Raw genomic sequence first — 25,555 nt, forward strand, 5'->3', positions numbered from 1 at the left:
CGATTTTAATACACAAAACTTCCATTATTATTTCACAAATAGGGAAAACTAATGGTTGCAAACATACTGAGCTTGTTTCTTGCGGATAAAACGTTTTTAAAATAAAAAAGTGCGTACGGTTCTTTTAAAGGTTGAAAGGCATTGGTTTACGCTAAACTTTGAAAAAATTATTGGAAAACGTTATACAGTTTTAAGCATGGTCGTCCCGCAGACTAACTATCTTGGGTCGTATATATATTTTAAAAAGACTTGTAACAACGTTAACTTATAAATGTAGTATGCTACCTATTACCTTGCCGAATACTTTGTTTGCAAACTAAAAACAAATTATTTCAATTTATCTGGTGCTCCAGTTAAAAAAGTTTGAAAATAACAAAAATGATTACAAACGTTCAACTGGAAGGTGCAGTCATGTCAGCACTCGATTCCTATATTTTAGCCTTAAATCTCACATAGGTGGCAAAAATTTGTGATTTTAACTACAAAGCCCCTCGGAAACACATAAATGAGTAATCTATAATGCAGCTAGAGTACTGCTCAGCAAACTTTCGTATGTAAATGAAAAAACAGACTGATATCCATCCCTGTTCCTTGTATATTGTGTGGCTCTTTGCTGTGATACTTGCATCTTGAGTATGAAATATGGCTCATCTTAGCTCACTGGTTTGCCAGCTTTGCTCTATGTACTGTGCAAAATGTTAACAACATTCTTATGTCACGGTCCCATGGTTGCCTTATAATTGAACTTGCATTATAAAAAACGTTTTCCATGATGATAACTGTTTACTGTTTATTATTTGCGTAGCAAAGAATAAATAAAAACGGTCGAGTCAGGCCCTAATGGCCAAAAAAATACATAATTGTTACAAGGCGGCACCACGTGGAAACAACATAAATATAAACTTTCCGCTTGGGGTCGCTAACATTTTCTTCTATGAACTTCAATTTAATAGCAACGAAATGTAAGAAAAATTCAACCAACAATCAAACAGGTTTTTAAGGAATTCTTCAGCAACTAAGGTTTGGCATTAAGTCATAAAACTTATCTGGAGTAAGCCATCAATGTATTAATTTGTTGCGGGGGCTTAGATTAAATTACAGCACTCTTTTTCGCGTACTACGTTGGCAAAGCAGCCGTGATCTCCAGTGTTGCAAAGGTTGACTCCTCTTTTCAACAGACAATAGCCACCGTCATTTGTCAATAACTTGACTTAAGTGCACTGTTTTCAATGACTTGACTTGATTTAGGTCGTTCTGGTAAAAATCCTTGACTTGGACTAGGTCACCTTTTAGAATGTAAATCTTTAGTTTATCAGAATAACCACAGTATGAGGTGAAAAGCAATTTACTTTAAATTACCGCCAACAGTCATTTTGACCGTAAAGCAAATTATAATTCCTCCACAATAAAAATTGCCTTAAACGTTAGCATTTTGTTGCTTTTGTTTTAAACCAACCATCGAACAATAGCTGCAGTAGCTGGCAACTGTCGGTTAGCAGCTAGGTCGAGCCAACCCTTTTTTAAATTTGATGATTGACGGAAACAAAAAGCGTAACTATCTACAAAAAAAAAACTGCAGAAATGTGCTGTGGTGCAAAAATGTGTTGTGGATGCTGTGTATTAGGTTGTAGAAAGTGTACAAGTTGTGTGAAAGTTGAGTATGTGGATTGCGCTGAGCGCTAATTTTTCGGTTTTTGTGTGATTTTGAACAGCTACTTGTGGCCCATGTAACAAACAGCATTATAAAAAATGTCAGTTTGTCTTTTTAGCTTATTTGAAACTGAAATGTTTTTCAATCAATTTCATTGTTCATGTTCGTTGTAAACACGCACAAAAAAGAAATTGCCTTCACGAAGTTAAAAAGTAGGTTGGGGGCCTACAGTGCAATTCGTAGATATGGTCTATCAACCGCTGGTCCGCGTCAACTTTCCTGCCGTTTCGCCAAATATATTACGGTTTTACATCTCTATTGCAAATGTCAAGGCTTTGTCTGTCCATCAAATTTAAAACTTCGCCAGTTTCGTAATTGACAGCATTGTTACGTAACATAGAGTTAATCGTCTACTTAGTTAGGACTTCATCGTACGTCACAATGCTGCAAGTGTTGTGTCCAGCTGCTTAAAACTATAGGCTACAACGAATGATATCATAAGGAAAGCATCAAATTTATCATTGAATAGAAGTTGCCATTTTTTGCTTTAAAGCTGCGTAAGTTTGTCGTAATTACATTTTGAGTTGATTTTGATTTTTGAATGTCCACCGGTCCGCAAAATTTGTTTTAAAATTTAAAGTCTAAGGCGTGCAACTGCGAAATTGCGCAGCAACATCAGTCAAATTGTGCAGTCAGATTTGTCTTTTGTGCACTTACTGTATACATCATTCTTGAAGACTTGACTTAAAATTAATTATTGTTTTCAAATGACTTAACTTAAAGTTATTTTGGTAAAATGATTTTAATATAAATGGATCAATTACTGTGCATTGTTCCGACGATGATGATTTGTTATAATTTTGGCCTTACTGGTTACGTCTGTTTTTTAGCGATACATACAGGCTAAAAAAATAGAAAGACTTTTCGTGCAACAGGTTTACATTTGCTCCTCAGGAAACGCGCAGCTAGACAAAAGCAAAGTTGTTGCTCGTAATCGGACGAGTTGCCAATTTTAATGGTTTACTCGTCTTTGGACCATTTATTTTTATATCAGGGACATCACTCGGAGATGACTTTCTCTAATAATGACTTGACTGGGACTTGACTTATTACTTTTTGGACCAATTTGACTTGTACTTAAGTAATTTAAAAATGACTTGACCTGGACTTAAGTAATTTCAAAATGACTTGACCTGGACTTAAGTAATTTCAAAATGACTAGCTCAACACTATGCTTATAGGTGTTATTACAACCATAACACAAAAGTAAAATAGGATGTTTATATACAAGGGCGACATTAATTCACTTAAAGGCTTCAAATTGTGCGGTGACCAAAAAGCAAAGTAAAACAGCCAAGCTTTGGCAACTTTATCTTAAACTTTTGTAAGCAAACAAAACACTAGAAAAAGAAAATAGCATGAATTACTAAATTGCATTAAGAATTTTAATGACATGAGTGTTCGTATGTATTTAACCATGTAAAATCACTGCACTCGGTAACCCAACGAAATCATCAGGCGACACAATTTTGCGTGTAAAAGGGTTTAAAAGCACAAAAGTAAGAACAATCTTTTTACAAGGGCGACTTTATTTCACTGTAGCAGGGGCAGGGCTGCGTAGTCGGGAGTCGGACTCGGGACTCGGGACTCGAGTAAGACCGCGTAAAACTACCCGAGTCCCGATTCCGACGTGCGCATGCGCAGTATCAAATTTTAAAAGTGTTAAGGCGGCAAAATGTAAGTTGTAAAAGTGTAATAGCAAATGGTGTAAAATTTTTAAACCATGTAATGCGGGTGGATCAATTATGACACCAATATGAATGGATTGCAGAAAATCCACCTTAATTTAGTTGCGTAAATGGCTAAAATACAGGCTGTAGAGTCAGAGCTGGACTCGGGACTCGACAAAATCTTACATTTGGCCGGAGTCGGACTCGGGACTAGGACTTAGCCAAATATGGCACGCGACCTAATAAAAAATGCACTCAAGTTCCCTAAAATTATAACGTACTTAATTGTTATTCAGCCAAATGTCACAAAATACTATATTTGTTATTCAACAATTGCCATTGTTTATTCACAATATAAAACAATCGCAGCGACAAATGACAATAACTGCTGACATTATAACATTACACCGTTTTCTTTATTTATAAAAAGTGCATTTAATATTTCAAACCATTATAGTTGCTGAACTTCGGCACGGGAAGAAATTATAAGATAGAAATTGGCATGTCGGAAGGTTTTAGTTGGACACCCCTGACTTGAAGCTTCAAAGTGTGCACACAACACACGGCACCTCTCTACCATCAACATAGGGCTCGCACTGCAAAGAAGGACACTGGGTCTCGGCCATGTACAACAGCGCCCCCGCCTGGTCGCCCCCTGACCCTGGAACCACGTGGGGCCGTCGGTCAATGCACACGTAATCCGTGGTGTGCTTGTGACCGTGGTTGGAGCCCATTATGTAGCCGCTGTATTCCCTGGTCCACCCATCCGGACAAATATCTGTTCCAGGTATCATCAGCTGCGTTGTAGAAAGGCAAATTTTAAACAGCAATATCATTAGCTGCGTTGTAGAAAGGCAAATTTTAAACAGCAATATCATTAGCTGTGTTGTAGAAAGGCAAATTTTAAACAGCAATATCATTAGCTGCGTTGTAGAAACGCAGATTTTAAACAGCAATATCATTAGCTGTGTTGTAGAAAGGCAAATTTTAAACAGCAATATCATTTGCTGTGTTGTAGAAAGACAAATTTTAAACAGCAATATCATTTGCTGTGTTGTAGAAAGGCAAATTTTAAACAGCAATATCATTAGCTGTGTTGTAGAAAGGCAAATTTTAAACAGCAATTTCATTAGCTGTGTTGTAGAATGGCAAATTTTAAACAGCAATTCGTTCTGCGAGAGTGGAGCTGTCTGACGAGGGTTTTAATAGATTTAATGGGAGCAAATTTCCGAGGGTTTAAGTTCGAATCCGACAACAGTAAGCTGCTCATTCTGGGGACATAACTAGAGTAAATGTAAGCGGAGTTCCGAGGGCTTGGGTTCGAATCCCACAACAGTAAACTGCTCATCCTGGCAACATAACTAGATTAAATGTAAGCGGAGTTCCGAGGGCTGGGGTTCGAATCCCACCACGTATGAAAAGCAATTTTAAACAGTATTATCATCTGCTGTGTTGCACAAAGCAAATTTTAAACAGCAATGTTAGTGTAACCATAATGACGCTTTGCGGCAATACTGCCATATTTAAAACCAGCAATTCGTTCTGCGAGTAAAACTGTCTGACGAGGTTTTGTATTAGAAATACGCATGAAAAGCAATTGTAAACAGCAATATCACCAGCAGTGTGTAGAAAACTATAACAGCAATTGTAGGGTAGCATAAATGAGGCTTTGTGGCAATACTGCATTTTTTTAACCCAGAAAGTCGAACCAATTGACTTTCCAGGTTCAGTTATGGTTTTGGTTCGGCGCAATTTATAAGTTCCGGTTCAGCTCCGGTTCGACTAAATCTATTTTAAAACCGGTTTAAAAAGTTTCGATGTGAATACTATAGTTGCGTTAAACTAAAAAATGTGGGTCAATAAATTTTTATTTGAGAGAATAATTATAATTATTAAGAGAATAATTGAATTGTAACTCGTATATATTCTAAGTTTCGTGACATATTAAAAACACACATTTCATAATTCAAACATCTAAAAAATCAAAAAAAATCAACGTTTTATTTAATCAATATCCATTTTTCTATAAAAATAATCGAACCTGGCATAGATAAACTCTGTAAAATACGAGTTGTGACGTCATGCTGTAGTGAACTGTTTTTTGACAGGTTCGGGTTCGGCTAAGATTCAGACACTTTTCAAAAAAATTGGTTCTGTTCCTGTTGGCTCGTTACAATCTTGCAAAAAAACGGTTCGGTTTGCTTACAAAAACATGTCATGCCAAGCAAAGTAATTTAAATACTGAGTTTACAATTTGTTTTGTTTTGATGTTGCTGGTATTCAGTAGCACCGGCGAGGTAGGAAGCAACTTTGTGCTCGTGTAAAACCCCCTGATTATGCACCATTTTTTTTTCGAGTGAGCTTTTTTTCTTCACTTAAGTCAGTGCTTCTCAACCTTTTTTCGCGGCGACCCAAACATTAAGCGTAAGTATGACGAGTAAGCTTTGGCGACCCAATTATTTTTCTTGTAAGCCAACAAAAAATAGGCATTAGCATAAATAATTTCATTGGCATAAAGAATAATTAATTATTATAAGACATTATTTGTTTTGCTTCCTTAATTTTCCTAATTAAGAAATCTTTCTCAGAACCAATATCAATAAGTATAAACATGTGAACTACTGCAGTCGGCCACCCAACCAAACTAAACAGCGACCCAATATTTTATGGGTTGAGGAGCACTGACTTAGGCCAAGCCATTTTGCATTTTAACTAGGGTTGCCTTAGCCATTTTAAGGGTGCTTGATTTTGTTTGAAAGTTGCCTTGCTGCTAGTGATCAAGTGGGCCGATATAAGGAGTCTCCAAGCACCGCGCTTCGAAAAAGAAGCAAAATTGTTTTCCTTGGAAAGTGGTAAAGTGCGGACTGCGAGCATTCGAATAAAAACATATTATTACCACAGTTTAATAGTCAATCACCTAAAGTTTACCTGCTCACCTGTGTATTTCTGGTGTGGGCCATGCAAATAGCGCAGGGAACGGCGTGCAGACGATAGGTGTTCCCTCCTGTTTCGCTGAAGTCGAACAGTCGATCCAAGCTTGACGTAGACCGGTACTCAACGCCGTACAAGTACGAACCATCTGAAGTAAACGGTTTAGACGTGTAACTTTAGACGAAAATATGCTCTTTTTTCGTACATCGGGACCATTTAACAGACTTGTGTCGAATCAGTCGATGGATTAGGGATTTGTAGGGAAAATTTGCCTGTGGTGAGGTTCGAACTCACGACCTCTGGCCATACTGAGACCGTCGCTCTATACTAACTGAGTTACAAAACCCTGCTTGCATCATTGATCGACGGATATGTTGAGTCTGCTAACTGTCATCTAACCCTTCTTAAGTCGTTTTTCAAAGGCCGGAGGTCATGAGTTCGAACCTCACCACAGGCTAGTTGTTTTTATCGCATGTATTGCTTGCACCATTGATGGTAGCATGTCGAGATACAGCCATAGTACTGTTGCCTGCTGCATCCAGTTACTAATACTCGCTGTGGTGAGATTCGAACTCACGACCTCGGTCATAAAGGATCGACTCTCTACCAACTGATATACGCAGGGAAAGTTAAGAAACAGCCATAGCATCATTGCTGCACCTTATTCGAACGAATAGCCTGTGATTAAGTTTGAACTCACGACCTCGGTCATACAGGGTCTGTCGCTTTATCATAATGACGGAAACCTAGTTAAATACTGTTTTACCTTGGGATCCATCGACGTATGTTCCCGGTGTGTAGGAGATGTTCATAGTTAAGCATAGAATGTTGGATCCGCCCCCTGTGTGTGTATAGTGCGACCCCGCTGCGATTCCTGCAAGCATATTCAACTTACAGTTATTCGTAAGTGACAGCTAAGATTGTCTGATGATATCGGTAATCTTATACCAGGGGTGGGCACACTATGGCCCACCAATCTAAATCAACCGGCCCGCCACCTCTTTCGCAAACCAGACACGAGGCCATTCCTTATACTATTTGTCTATTTCTACGTAGTAAATGTGAAAATTCTTCGGCTTTGAGCAAGTATCGCGTTTACACATCTAGAGCGTTCGCGTTGTGAGAAATATTTTTAAGCCAAAACTACCCATTTTTTTTAATTTAATTGTCCGTGGAGACCCTTCTTGGCTTGGTTTTGGCCCGCGACTAGGAAAAGTTTGCCCACCCCTGCCTTATACCCAGTAATAGTGTCGGCGCTCGTCCCATACTTGTATCGGGCATCAGGTAAGTGACAGCTAGAGTTGTCCGATAATGGATAGAAGCCGATACCTTATATGTGCACTTTTTAATTTATCTTTTAACATTGAAGCCATCAAAAGGTATTTTTTTCTGTTTTTTGACTCGATTTTGCTTCAGCGTTCAGAAGTTAAAATGCCTCCATTTGTTATCCTTGTATTTTACAAACCTCAGCTTTTAAAGTAAAATTGCTGCTTTGGAATGCAAGTCACGTCTGAAATTCAGATATTGTGTCACTAGAAAGATATTGAACCTCAAACTCTGGACTAAATTCCCAATTTATCGGATGGGCATGAACGCCATCCTAGTAACGCCCAACTACCTATATAGCTTTGGCATAGGCTCTGATTCGATATTATTGAACATCGCAGATACAAGCTTTGCTGGTTTTGGTAAGACACCATTTGAACGCATAAGAGTAGCATTACGAATTATGAAAAAAAAACTTTAATTCGCATGATTTTGTTTAGCACCGTTTAATATGTATACTCAACATTTTTAAATCAGCTGAACAATAATATCGCAGTAAAACGCATTCGCATCACGTGAAGTTAAGAAATTTATAGTCAAGTAGTGGTGGCCTCTTTAACTGAATAAGATATGTTAATGGCCCCTTTAAATGAGGTACGTTAGTCGTACCGTCAGTTTGTTAAGCTTCTTATTGCAAAGCTACCGAATGTCTTACCCGAGTAAACTGTAGAAGTGTAGCCGTCATTTATGCAATGCTTTCGTCCCCACCTGATATACGTAACTCCACCTTCTAACGAAGTAAAAAGATAAAAGTTCCGGTTAACCAAATACTTGGTCCAAAGCGGTCCTTTTACGCAAAAAGTAGCCTACATACTTTTTACGTAAGTTGCAGATTAACCAAAAACTTCGTCCAAAGCGGTCCTTTTACGCAAAAAGTAGCCTATATCTTCCACTTTTACATAAATTATTGCATAAGACAAAATGCCAGACATCGTGTACGTTTTAGGTATTATTAATGCTGAAATTATTCGATAATACTTACTGTACTGGCCCGACTTACCATATCTAGGTGCCCGTTGAATGGTTTCCACCTGAACACAATTCATCACTTTTAATTTTATATTAAACGCCTTATTACTGATACTTTTCATTGTGATTAACTAATAACTACAGTTAAACGGTTTAATTTTATTCCTTTTGCTTATTTGAGCGTAGGAATGCCGTTATCTGGTGTCGGACAGGAACACGATACTTTTTGTCCAAAATATCGAGTATCGAGTACTGGTATCGAGTATCGAGTATCGAGTATCGAGTATCGAGTATCGAGTATCGAGTATCGAGTATCGAGTATCGAGTATCGAGTATCGAGTATCGAGTATCGAGTATCGAGTATCGAGTATCGAGTATCGAGTATCGAGTATCGAGTATCAAGTATCGAGTATCGAGTATCGAGTATCGAGTATCGAGTATCGAGTATCGAGTATCGAGTATCGAGTATCGAGTATCGAGTATCGAGTATCGAGTATCGAGTATCGAGTATCGAGTATCGAGTATCGAGTATCGAGTATCGGGTATCGGGTATCGGGTATCGAGTATCGGTATCGAGTACTGGTATCGAGTATCGAGTATCGAGTATCGAGTATCAATTATCAGACATCCCTATTTCTGACTGTTGCCCACCATAGCTTGGGTTACGTTTCTTACGCGAGCGCTTCGTCTTTCCCGCTTTTTAGGGGGGATTATCCCCTCATTTTGGGGGGGTCCGGCGTCGGGGGTCAGGGCCCTGGGGACGCGAAGCTTCCTGGAACCGGCCAACTGCGCCTTTAGGGCCTCGATCTCATGAAGTTGCGCCTCAGACCTGTTTTAAATAAAAAACATAGAAAAGGTTGTGAAAAAATAACAAAAAAAATATAAAAATTCTAAAATATAATATTGATAAAAATGACTTTTGAAATGAGCTTTTCTTGGGTTTTGCAACGGAGTACTGTTTTACTTTGACCACAATTTAATCCAAGCCCCGAAAATTTAAAAAAGAAAAGATAAAGGAAAAAAGAAAATAAAGAAAAATGAAAATATTTCGACATTTCCATTGAGTTATGACTGGTCGGCCTATGCCCTATATTACTGAAGTCTAAATCGGATCTAAAATGTTTGCATTTTTTCACGTTTTAAGTTTATTTGCCAAAATCTATTGCGATTACGAAGACATAAAACTTTGGGGAAAAAAGGACACTGAAAAAGTACAATTTAAGGCAGAATGGTTAGCGGTTTTAGTTAGACGTATTGAGAATATAAACGCCCATACTTAAGTAGCATTTTAAATGTTTTGAATACTCTCGGGACTTTTAATACTCCTACGTACGGTTATCCATGCATTTTCTGTATAAATTTTTTCGAAAATCAGCAATATTTGCTGTGACATTCATATAAAAGATTTGACAGTGCTGAAGCCACTTGGCAATTCTTTATCAAGAAATATCAATTAGAAGCAGCTTCTTTATCCAATACTTACTGTTCGAAAGTAGACGTCTTTGAGCCCAAGTAGAATAAACTGAATCCTACCAGAAAGAGACCGGCAAGAGGCCACAACGAACGTAGTGGTAAGGAACGTATCTCTGAGCACAATCCATTTGCGCGGCGTCGGTATCGTGGAACGGTGTCCATCTCACATGCGACGGGTATTTAAAATATATTAAAAAACTGTACGAAAAAACACTAAAATTGTAAAAAACAAAATCAAGCTAGAACTGATAAAAATTGAAATTTGCAGCGAAAATAATGAATATGCTGATGCTACCAGGGATAGTATATACAAAAATAAGTTCTTCTGGTATTTATTTATTTGTCCGATGTTTCGGCTAATTAGCCTATCCAGAAAGCCTTCATTAGGGAATGTAACAACGCCCAAAAAACGCAAAAAATACAAAAAAAATGTGCGATGAAAGCTTACTGGATAGTTAGCCGAAACGTTGATCATTTTACACAAGGCATTTGGCCAAAAGACTGAAGTCAAGTCATTTAAAAAGTAATTTAAGTGCACTTGGGGCACCACAACACTGTCAATAATAATCAAATAGTACTCTACTCTTATGTTGATTTCAAACCTTCTCCTAATTGTTCAAAGTGCGCGCTGAAGATTAATGCAAAGAACTGCAGAGAGTCATAAGTTACTTTACGTTTTGTAGCAGCGCCACGAACTGAACAGCTCACTTTGTTAAACTGTTGATCAAAGCCCAATTCTTTGCAGCTTTAACTTGTTTTTTCTGACTTTTTCTTCTTGCTGACAGTGCACATAGGAAGCAATTGACTCGGCTTCGTGGTTTGAATGGCGAACGGCAGAAATGTTTTCGAAACCAAGAATTTTGTGCGATGCCAGGGGATATGTTGATCCACAGTTAGGGATTTCCGGTCACATCGGATCGCAGCCGATGCCCGGTCAAAATTGCAAAAAAAACAATTAATTGCATATTATGTAACTGTCTCAAACCATTTTCAAATCTTGATATTTCTACGTGTCAAACACTTTTAAATTTGTACATATCATCAATCGCAGGTGCCTGTGTAAAAGGGCATCCACAGAAAATTGGATCATAAGTTCTACTTGTAATAATCCTTCCAGCCTGAGATAAATTAAAACGATTTAAGGACGATGGCAGCTAAGCCAGGTGAGGAAACCACTGCTGACGTACAATGGGAGAGCTGCAGCAAATGAGGGCTGGTATCGGTACTTGTCCGACAATAAAGTGGTTTTAACGCCAATCCAGTACCAATGAGCTTTTTCAGCTTTTATTTGTTGCCCAACCTCGCGTTTTCTAACTTAAAGTTCATTTTCTTAGAAAAATGCTTCCAAAAAAACAATCGAAGGTAAACAAGCTTGTATACGCTCAAGTAATATTTGATCTAAAGGCCCGTTTACACTACAGCTGCACTGAGCGGAGCTGAGCTGCACTGGGCGTGAAATTATTTTCACTGCAGCTCCACTGAGCTGCGCTGGGCGTAAAATTCATAACAAAACGTAACGTGTTTCTATAGCTGCACTTGGCTTGAGTTTAGCAAAGCGTGAAACGCTCGCCACAATAGAATTTAAATGCAAATTACGCTTTGCTTAGCTCAGTGCAGCTGTAGTGTAAAAGGGCCTTAAAACCTGGAAAACATTGCATTTGCACGTTTTACCAAATTTGCTTATAATCTTATTGCAATGGCGGCATTTTGTATCAGGTCGCGTCGCGCAACTATTTATCATAATATATTCAGATAAGAAATGGATAGGGTCAATTCAAGTTACTCTCATGCTTAGCTAGATTTTAATTTTGTAATATAAACAGGTTACTAAAATTCTGCGGCTCACTTTAGAATCTCAGGCACGCAGTTCGAGAATCACTGCAACAGTTTTATTTCCCTGTTTTATTTTCGAGCTCAGTATTTTGTGTAAATAAAAAACACAGGATTTCTGTTTTTTTTGTTAAAAGTCCAAAATTGTCGTTTCGAATCAACTAATCTGCCTGAATCCGAGTTTAGCGACGGTTTGGTCTGCCTGAAATCTGTCTGAAAGATTCAATTAAGTACAGAACATATTAAACCGAAAATCAGTTTGTTTGGTTGTAACGTGATAAATATATTTCGCTCCTAAAAGCATCATCAGTATCGCTTTATATTTTGAACGTTGTTTTATCGCCGTGAATTTTAAACGCGTCTCGCACATTTTTATCTCCTTTTTGCTTAGTGTGATTTTACTTTGCGTCTTGTTGGCTTTGTGTGTTAGTCCCTGACGAAGGCTTGCCGGATAGTAAGCCGAAACGTTGGTAGAAAATAATATATATTGCCAGAGGAACCTGTTTTAAATATACTATGCCTGGTAGCAACAGCATATTTATGCATCATCAGCATGTTATTCAAATTAGAAGAATTGTTAAGCGTCGGCGCCGAAAAGCTTCAGACTCTTTTAACGTTCGAAATCAAAGCTGCAATTGCTCGACTATTGGATGTTCTGTCTCGACAGACTTCCTTGATTGGAAATAAATAGGTGCCAATAAGTTTCTCGCTTGCCACTTGACCTTACAACAACAGTTTCGGTGTGTTTAGGCTGCGGGTCGCCATTTTGATTTGACAGTGTTTAAAATACTGAAATTAATAACTTGATTTAAGTGTAGGCTACTTAAGTCTATATTTTCAAATGACTTGACTTGGCTTAAATCTTTTCTGAACAAATGACTTCGTTTAAAATGATGTTTGTTTTTTTCATTTAAACATTCTTTTATAAAATTGGGTTACTCACATTAAGTTTTACACATCAGACAGGTTGCTTGCTTCGTGTTGCGTTTTTGTTCTTTTTAGTCGAGTTATTGCTCATAATGGGAGGTTTACCAATTTTAATTATTTAGCGTTAAAATTTTATGGATGTCGCGATATTTTATAAAGATTAAAAATCAAACCTTTACAAACGTAATTCTGGTGAATTTTACTGGATGTAAATTCCATTTTTATTGGGTATTAAAGGGTTACCGACAGTATGGGGCGAGTACCTAAACTACCACCTGGTATTTGATATTTATGTATTTTGTACAATCTTTTATTTTTCTCCTATTACACAAAATAAACCAAACAAACCAACACAGTACGGTATAATGTTGTATTTTGCATAAGCGACACATACACAAGCGGTATAGTTGGAACACAAAAATAATATGAAGTGCAATTTGAAAATAAAACTTGTATTGAGACTTCAATACGCATCACAAATAAATATTTAGCTTGACAAGCTTTATAATAGTGCTTCTCAACCTTTTTGAGGCGACCCAAAAATTAAGCTAAAATACAACAATGAAGCTTTGGCGAACCAATTTCATTCACTGAACTTTTGTTAGCGAACGAAACATTGGAGTTTAGCATTATGGAATTTAAATTTAATTATTTTCACGTGTGAAACTACTGCAGTCGGCCCATAGATTGAAAAACAGTGTTTTGCAATATGAACTACAGCGTTAGGTTTTCAATATAAATCTTACAATACATTTGTAATAACACAAAGTATCAATGCTCAGAGCAAAAATACAGATTTTAAGCCAAATTTGGCTAAATTAAAGCAGGAGTGACACATATTTGAGTAAATATATTCAAAGTGATTCAGACATTTCAAATAACTTAAATTAATACAAATCTTACAATACATTTGTAACAACACAAAAAATCAATGATTAGAGTAAAAATGCGAATGTTATGCCAAGGTTGTAAAATTAAAGAGGAATTGACACACTTTTTGATGATAAATAAATTAAAGTCATTCACAGACTTTTTTCAAAGAAGTTAAATAAGATCGTAAGAATATCAAAGCCCATACAGAAGTAGGTAACATAATATACGTTTGGAATAACTCTTAAGATAATGGCTGGAGGTTGTAGTTAGACGTAGAATGAATATCAAAACTTCTGTATGGGCTTTGATATTCTTACTATGTCTTACTACAACCTCCAGCCATTATGCCCTTGAGTTAAATCGCTTGGCGACTTCCGGTCTTTCGGGTCGAAGTCCTAAATATAAATTTAACACAAAACTGCGTAGCCAAGACAACAACAAATATTATAAAGAAAATAGTTTTTCTACGGCACTTTGTGAAGGCAAGACTACAAATCAAATAAAATCAATCAAAAGGCTTTTAAAGACTCAAAGACTATCTGGCAAGCCTGTAAGGCCAATATATAATTTAGGAAAATAAATAGAGTATAAGGATATCTGGGTAGGCATCTGGGTAGCCTTATTCATAGACACAGACAAGCAACGAATTTTATCGCAGAGGGAAATGATTTTCCTGGAAAGCAAACTGATAATTACTAATCCCCTATTTGGTGCTAGTTTGTGACTGTCTAGCTCAGGGGTTCTAAGCTCAGGGGTAAAATAAGTTTTTGCTTCACATGGACCCGTGTAGACAAATTTTTTTTAGAAATGACGTCATACATTTACGTCATGATACAAACAGACTTCAGAAATTTGCTGTTTCCTGTCCTAAATATGTGAAATGAAAAAAAGTCTAACTATAGGGCAAAAACTTTTTATTTTTAATATAGCAAATTTTTCGTTGAAAAATTAATTGTCTAAATATACACTAATAGTTCAATTTTGTTTTCATGGACCCCCTAAAACTAGTTCACGTACCCCCAATGGACCCCAGTTTAAGAACCCCTGGTCTAGATCAACGGTAGTTTGTTACAGTCTAGCTAGAGAAGGGGTTACCCAACTACGACCCTTCGCTAGGTTAAATCAGGCCCGTGGAGTCAATTCTAGCGAACCGCGGCATTTATTTCCTTATTGAAGATTATTTTCCTTATTAAAGATCATATAACGATAGCTTCACGTTTTCTATTAGGTTATTAGTTTCAGACGTCTCATTATGACGTAACTATATGATGTTACCTCGGAAAATTTTCAAAAAATTTTCAAAAAGTATTCTACTTTCACTTCAGGTAGCAGTTGTACACACATGTGCGTGTTCGGCTTTCGGACGATAAAATCAATAAAGACGTCATAACCGTCAACTCCAAACACTCGAAAATTAATTACGCGTTACTCGTTATTTTATCGGCCACTCTTTTCAACCCAGCTCAAGACAAATTACCTATTTTAGAAAAGAGCGTCTTTAACGCGCCAAAGCAACAGTTGAAATGATGTAGAATGCAATTCAAAACTTAATGTTGTTGAAATTTTAAACTTTACGACAATTTAATAATGCCCAATACAGTTGTTATTGAATATAAGCCTTCTTTAGCCCATTTTATTTGCTTTTGTGTGTCATTTTACTTCGCATGTTGTTGGGCGTGGTGTTTTACATTGCTTAATTGTACGACAATTTAGGAAGGCTCTCTGCAGTTGTTATTGCATAGTTATCTAAATTTCCTTTTTTTAACGATATTCAAGCTAATAAAGTTCGACAAAAAAATTGGATATCCGGCCAGTAATTGTAAATGTAAATCCTAACTGTTATGTGGCCCGCAATGGTAAGGTCTTACAGTTATTTGGCTTTTCATGGAAAAAAACTTTGGAGACCGTTGAGCTAGATCAGGGGTCTCAAGTACTGTATCACAGCAAAGCCCAATCATCGCTGGTCGGATAACTGTGAGGATTTACGATTGTCCAACTTTGTGGTTTGTATCTTTATACAAAGAAAATATAAATAACTATTCAATAACAACTAAGGCTAGCCTTAAATGTATTGCAGTACAGTTCAAAGTTTCATAAAAAAAATAGTTTTTGAACTGTACTCTGGTTCATTAAGCCGTGGGCCGGATTATTTGATCGGGCGAACCGGGTCTGCCCCGCGGGCGGTAGTTTGGTGGACCCCTAAAGGTAAAAGAAACCTACCCTTTCAACTGCATTGCATGGTGATTTAGCACAAACGAGAATGGCGTCGTTGCCCATAGAAAAGCACAACTTTGTTGACAGCGATGTTTTAAAAAAAAGAAAAAAAATCCTTAATAACACATTTCTCCTAAAACAAAATCTCTACTCAGTGAATTTGGCCTTTTTAATGACCAAGACCGTTTTTTAGCATCGCCAAGGGGCTTTCCCTCCACCGCTTTCAAACAAAGTCCCAAAAACAACTCAACCACGTGGTGCAATCCAGAGCACCAGGGCTCAACAAAACCCACACAACCTGGTGAGGTTTTTTCAAGGAACCCTTGGCGCCTTGTCCGGGTTCCGGACGTCCAGGCGTCGCTTGCGCTCATCCAGCCACTTTCTAACGCAAGTGGGCGCCCGAGAGTCATGCGCGATGTCGAACTTGTTGACGAAGAGAACCCTCTGGTCGCGGATTTTTTGTAGGTCGCCGACGCCAAACGTACAGTGGTAATGGCGCCAGTAACCTGTAAAACAACACTTTTGGTAAAATAATTGTGAAAAGTCTTTTAATTGTCGTGTTTTGGAAGGGTTTCTAGCCAGTAACCTGTAAAACAACACGTTTGTTACGAAATACTGTCCAAATTATTTTAGATTATTATGTCAGTAACCTAATAATAACACTTTTGTTAAAACAATAGTCCAAATTCCCTCAGTCGACGTGTTTTAAGAGGTTATTATGTCAGTCTTAAATTCAGTCTTAAATGACTTGTTTACAACACTGGAAAAAAAAAGAGCTGACCTCATTTAACCGCCACAAAACTAATTACATTTTCAATCGCAGCACACCAACAATTAACAACATTTTGTTAATTTAAATCGTCCAAATTCTTTCAGATTACGATGTCAGCAACCTTTTAAGCAACACATTTGTTAAATATTGTGAGAAGTCTTTAAACTGTCGTGTATTAGAAGTAGTTATAATACCAGTAACCCGTATAACAACATTTTGTTAATTTAAATCGTCCATATTATTTTAGATTACGATGTCAGCAACCTGTTGAACAACGCATTTGTTAAATTAAATTGTCAGAATTCCTTAAATCGACGTGTTTTACACGAGTTTTACCGATAATCTGCTTTGGATATTGTAGCTTTTTAGGTCTTATTGTGTGTTTTTTATTTATTGTTAACCTTTAAAAGTAATCTTGTATTTAAAGGGAAGAGCCTGAACAGAATGTGATAGCTTACCAGCACCAAGGAAATATCTACTATCGAACATACAAGCCAGTCAAGAAAAGAAATGGAGTCTAAACATGATTTGTTTATAACAACGCTGCAACTTGTGCACCTAAACGTAACAAACCTGCACACGGCTTCTTTGGTCCCCACCAGTTAATGTACCTGGACACCTGCCATTCATCAGTTCGAGCACTTACAGCAGGCGCCTCGTCTCGCAGCATGTCCAACATCTTCCAGAAGTGCTCGTCAGGACTGTAGCTGTCACGTGACCACTCTAGCAGGGCGTTGGCCTTCTTGCTCTCTCGCAACACCCAGCGGAGAAAAGGACGGGCATAGATGTTGTACGCGAGATTCTTGTAGACTGTCATGTTGTAAGGTGGGGGCTGTTTGCGCTCGGCAGTTCGCACCATTTGGTTGGAAACCCGTCCATCTGAGTCTATCTTTTGCTTGACCCTGTACATAAGGGGCAAGTTTAAGTTTTATTTGAAAAAACACTTTTTGGGGGGTTTGACCGGACAAAGTACGGTATTGTGGGTGGGTAAGTTCCAGGGCTTCGGAGCCGGACTCGGGACTCGAGTAAGACCGCGTAAAACTACCCGAGTCCCGAGTCCGACATGCGCAGTACCATATTTTTAAACTATTATGGCCGCCAACTGGAATTTTTAAAGGTGTAATAGCATATGGTGAATACTTTACAACCACATATTGTGAGTGGATGAGTTGTATGACACCCTATAAGTGGTTTGCTGAGTATCCACGTTATTTTAGTTCCGTAAATAGGCGGAATACACGCTATCGTGTCAGGGCCGGACTCGGGACTCGACAAAATCGCACATTTGACCGGAGTTGGACTCGGGACTTGGGAGTCGGACTCGGGTTTATTTTTTGGCCGGAGTCGGACTCGGGTTATTTTTAACCGACTCCGCAGCCCTGGTGAGTTGTATGACACATGAGAGGATTGCTGTATAAACACTTTTTTGGATTTACACTTTCTGTGGACTGCTGTATATCACCCAATGGTTGAAATGAAAAATCTAAGGAGTCGGGCTATTATTGGCGACTCCGCCGCACTGCTTTAACCTAATGTAGCACTATTGTGCGATGCGATAGCCTGGCAACATTACAATACAAATTGACGTTTAACAACGGTGCAACCTAAATGTCAGATTAAGGATTAATTATCAACGTTTGTATCCTTTTGGCAAACTTAAGTTCAAGTCAAGCCTTTAAAAAAATAACAAGTCATGCCCTTGTGAAATCAATGTAATCGTATTAAAATAACAAATCGTTAAAATCGGTAAACTTGTCCCATTATGAACAACTTAATCAATCAACCAAAAAATAACAACAACACGCAGGAGAAAACTAGTCTCAGTGACGTCATTTTACAAAAGGAGTTTTAAATTATTTACAAACAGTGACCTAAATCAACTTAGAACGGTCATAGGTGTCAACAGAGATTTATTATACAACTAAAAGAAAACAAAAAAACTTCCAAACTTAAAAAATCACTTTTTTAGTAAAATCCTTATATTTACCGATGTACGTAAAGAGTCCTTTCCAGGTCCGCCTGAGCGGGCAAATGACCTCCGATGGAGTTTCGTCCGTTGAGTGCTTTCAGCTGTCGAACCATCTCAAGGTTTGTGTAGAGAGGAAAGTCCTGAGAACAAAAGTAAACGTTTTGGATTTCGCAAACAATTCAAATCAATGTAACGTAAGCTTAGTATTTGTTTCCACAACAGAGTCCGACAGAATACATAATGCCGACGATAGAAGTTAATTTTTTAATAGCTTGAGAACCACACCTCTTCGAACAACAATCAGCCAGCAAGGTCTAAAAACAGTGGTTCTTTCGTGACCCATTTAGGTTGCAAAAAAATAGTTTTATGAAAAAAAACTTTAAAATAGGTTTAGAACAAAACACAGCAGAACATATTTCAAAATAGATTATTTATTCAACCGTGCATTACTGAGATACTTGCGGCTGAATAAATTTACATTCCTTTAGTTCCTCCCCAAGCCATTATTCCTGTAGAATTAAATACAGCAACACAAATAAAACTAAATCTAATTTTTTTAAATTGGTCTGTGGCCCACCTCAAATGTTCTTATAGCCCACCGTAAGCCATGGCCCACTAGTTGAGAACCGCTGGTCTAAAACGTTTAAATAAGCATTTCGCCACATAAATAAATGACAACATCAGTTTATCTATACAAATTCATAGTAAAAAATATTATAATATTATATGAAATCTAAAATAACTAAATAAAATACATCCAAGACTAACATGGACAAAAAAGTTAAGCGTAGGTATTTCTTTGCCACTCTTTTTGTTGGCTCGTAGAGTCAACGTTAGTATACAACGTTTAGAAAACAAATACGAAAAACAGTGTTCTACCAGGGCTACGGAATTTGAGAAAAGGCTTGGCTCGGACTTTCTTTTGCAGATGACTTTCCTCGGACTTAAGTTATTTTAAAAATAGCTTAACCGAGGCTTGTGTACAACCCTTTTAAACGGAAACAAAGTGATGTTACTTACTTGCGAGCATAGGTTTACAAGGTGCGTCCATTTAACTTCAGAGTCCAGCAGGTCGGACATACAATTGAGGTCAGCCTGGAGACGTGAGAATCCGGCGTACACAACATCCGCACTGGAGCTGCTTCGGAGGACGTTTGGGAGGCAGGTGGAGAGCAAGGACACGATAGGTCCAAGAGAGAAGTTGGCCTTCTTGTCCACGTGGATGCAGTAGGCGTTCTGTGGCGCGTAGATGGCGCTGAGGAGCCGGACCAGTTGGTGCGCGTTGCTGTGAACCGAAATGCATTTTTAGGACGTAAATTTTTAACACAATTGCGGGTTTTACACGATTTATGTGCAGATACACCTGTGGGGTCAATAATGGCCCTCACAAATTGACAAAATCATCTTGATAAATGCCTATGAGCGAATTGTTCGTGATTCTTGATTGTGCGCTAACAGCGTCACGCATTCTATTTTATAAAAGCGACGTTCGTTACTTGGCTTTTGATTTTCGGTAACGTGATACTTTTTTAGTAGAAAGAGCTGTTTGCCCTGATCTCTTGTTTACACATGTACCTATACGTGATTATATATTTCTTTAGGTTAGGGTTGGGGTTTGGGTGGTGTTGGTAGTATTAAATGTGATGTTCTTTTAAGACTTTTTTCGGAAATTGATCCAATCTACTTGGTTAGCTGTGTAAATAAATAGCCTCATAAAAAGTGCCTTTTGGCTATTTGCCTGAACTGCTTTTTTACGTTTACACGTGGTTAGTGATTAATATCGATTTGGACTACTTTAGTGTCTGGGTGAATAGCCCCTTTAAGAACGACAGCGATATCACCGTTATATCGACCGATTTGCGATACTAGCAACTATTATCGGACACCTACTTGTGGGTAAGGATGCTGAATGCGATCGGGTAAGCTCTCTCCTCTTCTGTGATGTAAATCGGATCTTCGTTGATTTTGAACAAGTACCTGAAGACAATGTACCGATTAGAGATGCTCGATTATATTGGACCGGTACCTTGTACAAGTGGTATTATCGTTATTCGTCCGATACTAGGATCGTAACGGTGCCGATCCGATACCAAATGAATATAGGAATTTCAGCTATGATTTTGCGATCCACGGCTTCTCTGCATTCCTTACTATCAAATCTAAAACCGACTTAATATGTTGAATCTGATATTCGTTGTGCATTATCTACTACTTTAGCAGACTTTGAACAACACGTTGCTACAACAACAAGGGCAGCCGACGAACTGAATTTAATTGACGTAATTTTTTTACTTTGTTTTAATAAATTAGGACCACTTTGGATATTGGTGGTAAATTTAAAATTTATTTTTGTTAAGAGGGTAAAACATACAAAAAAGGTTAAGAACCCCTGGTCTAAAGGTATTTTTTCAAGTTATTTGGCCTCAATTTATTTCCGCATTATGAGGTTTAGTTACCTCCAGTTGTTAACCTACATTTTATTGATAAATTTACTTTTTAAGGAGAAATTACTAAGTTAGATTGCAAAACATGGCTGAAATTCTTATATTATTTCGGATTGGAACCGAAACAACCCGGGTATCAGACGAGTACCGATACCACAACTTGGCATCGGGAATCGGCTCGCATCCCACACCTAATTCGGGGTAATTTTCATTCGTTACTCCTAACGTCTCATACCTTCGTTTGAACTCCTGGCATCCCAGCGCTAAAGTGTCGAACACCTGCCTGTCAGTTGTGTTGTCTGGGCGTCGGTTTTTAACAAGGCTGCTGTTTCCATTTCCATACAGCAACTCTAGACACTCAGGGTCGTCACTCAATACCTTAGGGGGCTCGGCATCCATTGCAAATAGATTAGGATTGATTGTTTGCAGCTGTTTCTGGTGCTGGTTCTGCTGTACAGTTGGGGTTGGCCTGAACTGGGCATGCCCGGTAATGTACAGTAATGTCAGCAGCAGGCTGCTTATCGTCAGCAGTAGAAGGCTGTTTCTAAACAGCAAATTGTACTTCATTCTGTACAGGGTTTAAACCTTACGATTCCTGTTTAAACGTGTAAATTGTTAGAGCTAATCAATAAATTGTTAGAGAGTATTTTAAGTTGCGAATTAGTTACAACATGTCAGGTTCGCAATAATTCAAAAGAGTATCCAAAAGAGATATGGTAAAATCTAGAGGTATGGCAATCATGGCTTTTCACGATTTAAATCAACTAATCTTGCTTACAGTGGTATACGTTTTTATCATTTAGTAAACCATTTCTAAGTATTTTTACCAGTGGTTGTTAAAACACGTGAGAAAGGCAAACATAAAAAACTCTCGACGCACGATAAAAGTTAAGGAAAAATAATTAGTGACGACTCAACGAAAATTATTGATTATGTCGACTCAACGAAAATTATTAACACATATTGTTACACGACTTATGATGTCACAGACCAAGTTATTACCAGATTTTAAACGAAAACAAATGGGTAAATTAGTATAAAGAGAAAAACTATTCCAGAGACCGCTTTCAAATTATGGTGAAAAATTCAGCAGCTCGGAGAGAAACGGAACATCTTAAGAAATTTGGCCGGGTTAAAAGCTTTCAGTGAGCCAAAATAAAGACAGAAATCAAGAACCCAATTTTCACTAACCTAATGACGTATTTAGGTAGGTTTAAACTCAAATTTTAACTAAATATGCTTTTTACAAACCTAGTTTCTTCGCTCAAAAGCTGTTTATGGTATTTTTTAGTCGAACTGTATTAACTAAAAAAAAAAACGCAACCGTGGTAGCTTACTGAATTTACTCTGCTTGGTGTTAAACAAAATCGCTTGTTCCCAGTCAATAAGCCCATGCTGGGAAAAAGCTAAGGGAAGGAAACCCAGCTGTTTCGGCGACAGCTAGACTGCTGTTGGAACGTGGTATATAGCCAAACAAATTCATAGTAAGGTTACGTCCGCCGTTGTATGGCAACTGCATTGATTGTCCAATCAAACTGCATTTACTTCCGTTTACATATTTATGCAAACTTCAATGATATTTATGCAAACTTCAATGATATTTATGCAAACTTCAATGATATTTATGCAAACTTCAATGATATTTATGCAAACTTCAATGATATTTATGCAAACTTCAATGATATTTATGCAAACTTCAATGATATTTATGCAAACTTCAATGATATTTATGCAAACTTCAATGATATTTATGCAAACTTCAATGATATTTATGCAAACTTCAATGATATTTATGCAAACTTCAATTATTTCTCGGTATCTTGCGTATTTTAAAGCAACACAATCAGCCACATTCAGCCTAAAATCGGATGAAAATAAACAATTAATATGTCGACTATTGCAATATTTTCGTTGTGAATTTAACGATGTTTACACACGTCTTAATGCACCTCTGTAAAAACTTTCAGGGTTGCTTTGGAAAAAAAACCTTTGATCCCGTAAAAAGCCAGCATCTTTATATACATTTAACGTGTTTGTTTACGTGCGCTTTCAAAAATTCTGTTTTAAAACGTCCTGACTATTTGCTTTTCACGTATGCATCCTGCCTACCGAGGTCATTAACTGACCAGTCAATCCCCTAACGCATTCGCTTTGCCTGCAACGTTAGTTATATTTGAATTCTAATGCAACCACTTAACGAAATACAAGCTTTACTGGCGAGAAATGCTTTTTTACTGGACTGTAAGGTATGCCTAATTTTTCGAACGTGAATTAAATGTAAAATCTATAAACCTAAAGTATGCACTTTTAAACCCAATGGCCGTTCTTTTTTTATTTACTGCAAAACATGTCTGCAGTAACGATAAATGGCATTTAGTGGAGGTCAGATAGCACTGTCGTCAATGTTCCCCTGTTGAAATATACAATCCTTTTTGACGATCAGTAACCTTCTAAATCAACATAAAGCAGCTTTTCAATTACAACACAAATACAGGTCGTAAGATGGTGACCTGAACATGGTACACCAACTCCTACAAGGTCGTTTTTCTTTTTAGCACCGGACAAAGATTTCCTAGATTTCAGCCTTTAGTAACTTTACTAGATTGTCACCACTTGTTTATCTTATCTGATATTAATCAAATCTAGCTACAATTTGTTTTTTAAGCTGTAAAAATAAAACGATGTACCCAACTTTGCGAAGCCATGCATATAGGCTACATCACCTTAAAAAGCATGTAGCCTACATACTAATCACAAACCCTACAAAACGAACTGAAATAAATTCATACTATCAACACTAAAACTCATTTAAATAGCTTAGAGTTTATTACAACCGAATTTACAACTTGTTCCCATGAACAGTAATGATCACGTCAAGCCCTGAAACGCATGTTTAAAATACGAGTAAATGACAGTGACGCTTTAGCGGAAATCACGTTTAACTGTGTGCAGAAATTCCGCTAAAAACACTGCTTAGTACTAGAGCAGTGGTTCTCAAACAGGCTGCCGCAGCACTCTAGGGTGCCATTTTAACGCTCAAAGGTGCCGAAATGCTAGTGGATTCCGTTTTTTGGCTTAAGTGGTAAGTTTCTTAATACAATTTTTTGTGTACTAGAAAAGTGCCAGAAATTAAAAAGGTATTTTCAACCTTGTTGCACAGTTGATGTGCTGTTTTAACGTCGTTTATTGTAATGTTACAGTTAACCACTTAGCTAAATACGAGCAAAGGTGCTGCGAACTATTTTGAATTTCTGTAGGGTGCCGCAAGCCAATAAAGGTTGGAACCACTGTGGAAGAGTGAAACACGCACATGGAGAAAAAAAATCTCTATATGTCTTGGTAAACTGTGTAAAGCTTAAGAGCAGTGTAATTATCATGCAAGCGTAAACTAAAGTACGCTGTTTTGAACTTTTTAAGCTTGCTAGACACTTCATAAAGTCAGAAACTTTTGATTCAAATTTTAACAAAACAATAATATCATAACCTAGCAATCTTTGCAAGGAGATAGGTAAAAATCCCAATTAGTTTTATAATGAAAGTCTCGTATTTACAAACAGGCTATTTTGAAAAATCATACAAAAGTTTCACGGCATCTTTAAGTAGGCTATCCCTCGAAGCACACTAGTAAGCCGCGGCAGACAGTTTAAAAATCATTACTGCTCCAGAGTGTTCTGGCTGGTGTGTACAGTGTAGGACAGTTGTTCTTGACCATTTTGTTCTGTAACGTCTCTTTTTGTAACTAATACCCAGAAGTTGCACTGCCACCACCTGTATAAAGCTCCTATATTACCACTAATGGTTTGTGCGTATGTTCATGGAACTGACGATGTATTCAATCTATTATGAAAGCGCAACTGATGTATGTGGAACATTAGTACACCAACAATTATCGGATCAACGCCGTAAATCAAAGCGCACCACAACTACAGGAATATGGGGAATTTCGAACAAGTTTGGGAGCAAGTCTATTTCACAGTAAGACTGCATTGCTTTGTACATTTTAAAAAGTATGCTGACTATCTAAATGTCCGATATTATCGGACCCCTCCCGATACTCGATGACGAGTCGTAGTACTATTAAATGACGTCATCACTGTGTCAAATGACGTCATTACTGAGACAAAAACTGATAAAATCAAAATGTGTAAATGCAACGCTTTTAGGTGGTTAAATCGAAAATTATGTTAGCTCTTAGAAGCTAGTTGGTTGCTTATGGCCGATAACACAATTCCTGATTAGACTGGCTGATTTCACTATGCCTTTTCGAAGGCATCTTGTGCAGTGGTGGGATCCAAAAATTTTGTCAGCCGGTTCTATCACAAAAGTCGTATGTTTAGGCCGGTTCTGTTACAAAAAGTCATACTTTCCGGGAGATAGAGAAATAATTAAAGTAGTTACAAAAGCAGGATGCAACCCCAGGTTCCAGCGAATTTTGCGAACTGCGAA

At 37.6% G+C, this 25,555-nt stretch overlaps 2 protein-coding genes across 3 annotated transcripts; both read right to left on the minus strand.

Annotated features, from left to right (window-relative positions):
• Positions 1–2,925: 2,925 nt before the first annotated feature.
• Positions 2,926–10,288, minus strand: LOC146138876 (uncharacterized). 2 transcript variants are annotated; one of them, XM_083393606.1, is made up of 7 exons: positions 10,091–10,288; positions 9,259–9,436; positions 8,639–8,669; positions 8,294–8,368; positions 7,079–7,186; positions 6,318–6,460; positions 2,926–4,178 (listed from the first exon to the last, which is right to left on the minus strand). In XM_083393606.1, the coding sequence occupies exons 1-7, from the start codon at positions 10,240–10,242 to the stop codon at positions 3,924–3,926; spliced, it is 942 nt and encodes a 313-aa protein (XP_083249732.1). In that variant the 5' UTR covers positions 10,243–10,288; the 3' UTR covers positions 2,926–3,923. The 2 variants fall into 2 exon arrangements, with proteins under 2 accessions (XP_083249732.1, XP_083249733.1); XM_083393607.1 differs by having other exon boundaries at positions 2,927–4,178; positions 9,283–9,436.
• A 5,567-nt stretch (positions 10,289–15,855) lies between these two features.
• Positions 15,856–21,546, minus strand: LOC146138877 (N-acetyllactosaminide beta-1,6-N-acetylglucosaminyl-transferase-like). The gene is made up of 6 exons (XM_083393890.1): positions 21,345–21,546; positions 20,556–20,642; positions 19,686–19,950; positions 18,684–18,805; positions 17,270–17,598; positions 15,856–16,430 (listed from the first exon to the last, which is right to left on the minus strand). Exons 1-6 carry the CDS (start codon positions 21,506–21,508, stop codon positions 16,237–16,239), a joined length of 1,161 nt encoding a protein of 386 aa, XP_083250016.1. The 5' UTR covers positions 21,509–21,546; the 3' UTR covers positions 15,856–16,236.
• Between the last annotated feature and the right edge of the window lie 4,009 nt (positions 21,547–25,555).

This window comes from Ascidiella aspersa, chromosome 7 (assembly GCF_963924565.1).
Source record: "Ascidiella aspersa chromosome 7, kaAscAspe10.2, whole genome shotgun sequence".
NCBI classification, from domain to species: Eukaryota; Metazoa; Chordata; class Ascidiacea; order Phlebobranchia; family Ascidiidae; genus Ascidiella; species Ascidiella aspersa.

What these genes read in the sequence shown, in the direction of transcription:
- LOC146138876 (XM_083393606.1), bottom strand. Translation starts at nt 10,242, where the DNA reads ATGGACACCGTTCCACGATACCGACGCCGCGCAAATGGATTGTGCTCA. An exon ending in GAAACGTAACCCAAGCTATG is followed by an intron (nt 8,670 to 9,258) that starts GTGGGCAACAGT and finishes AATTGTGTTCAG; the next exon opens with GTGGAAACCATTCAACGGGC. An exon ending in ATACGTCGATGGATCCCAAG is followed by an intron (nt 6,461 to 7,078) that starts GTAAAACAGTAT and finishes CGTTTACTTCAG; the next exon opens with ATGGTTCGTACTTGTACGGC.
- LOC146138877 (XM_083393890.1), bottom strand. Translation starts at nt 21,508, where the DNA reads ATGGATGCCGAGCCCCCTAAGGTATTGAGTGACGACCCTGAGTGTCTA. An exon ending in TTCAGCATCCTTACCCACAA is followed by an intron (nt 19,951 to 20,555) that starts GTAGGTGTCCGA and finishes TTCGGTTCACAG; the next exon opens with CAACGCGCACCAACTGGTCC. An exon ending in TTGTAAACCTATGCTCGCAA is followed by an intron (nt 18,806 to 19,685) that starts GTAAGTAACATC and finishes TTTTGTTCTCAG; the next exon opens with GACTTTCCTCTCTACACAAA.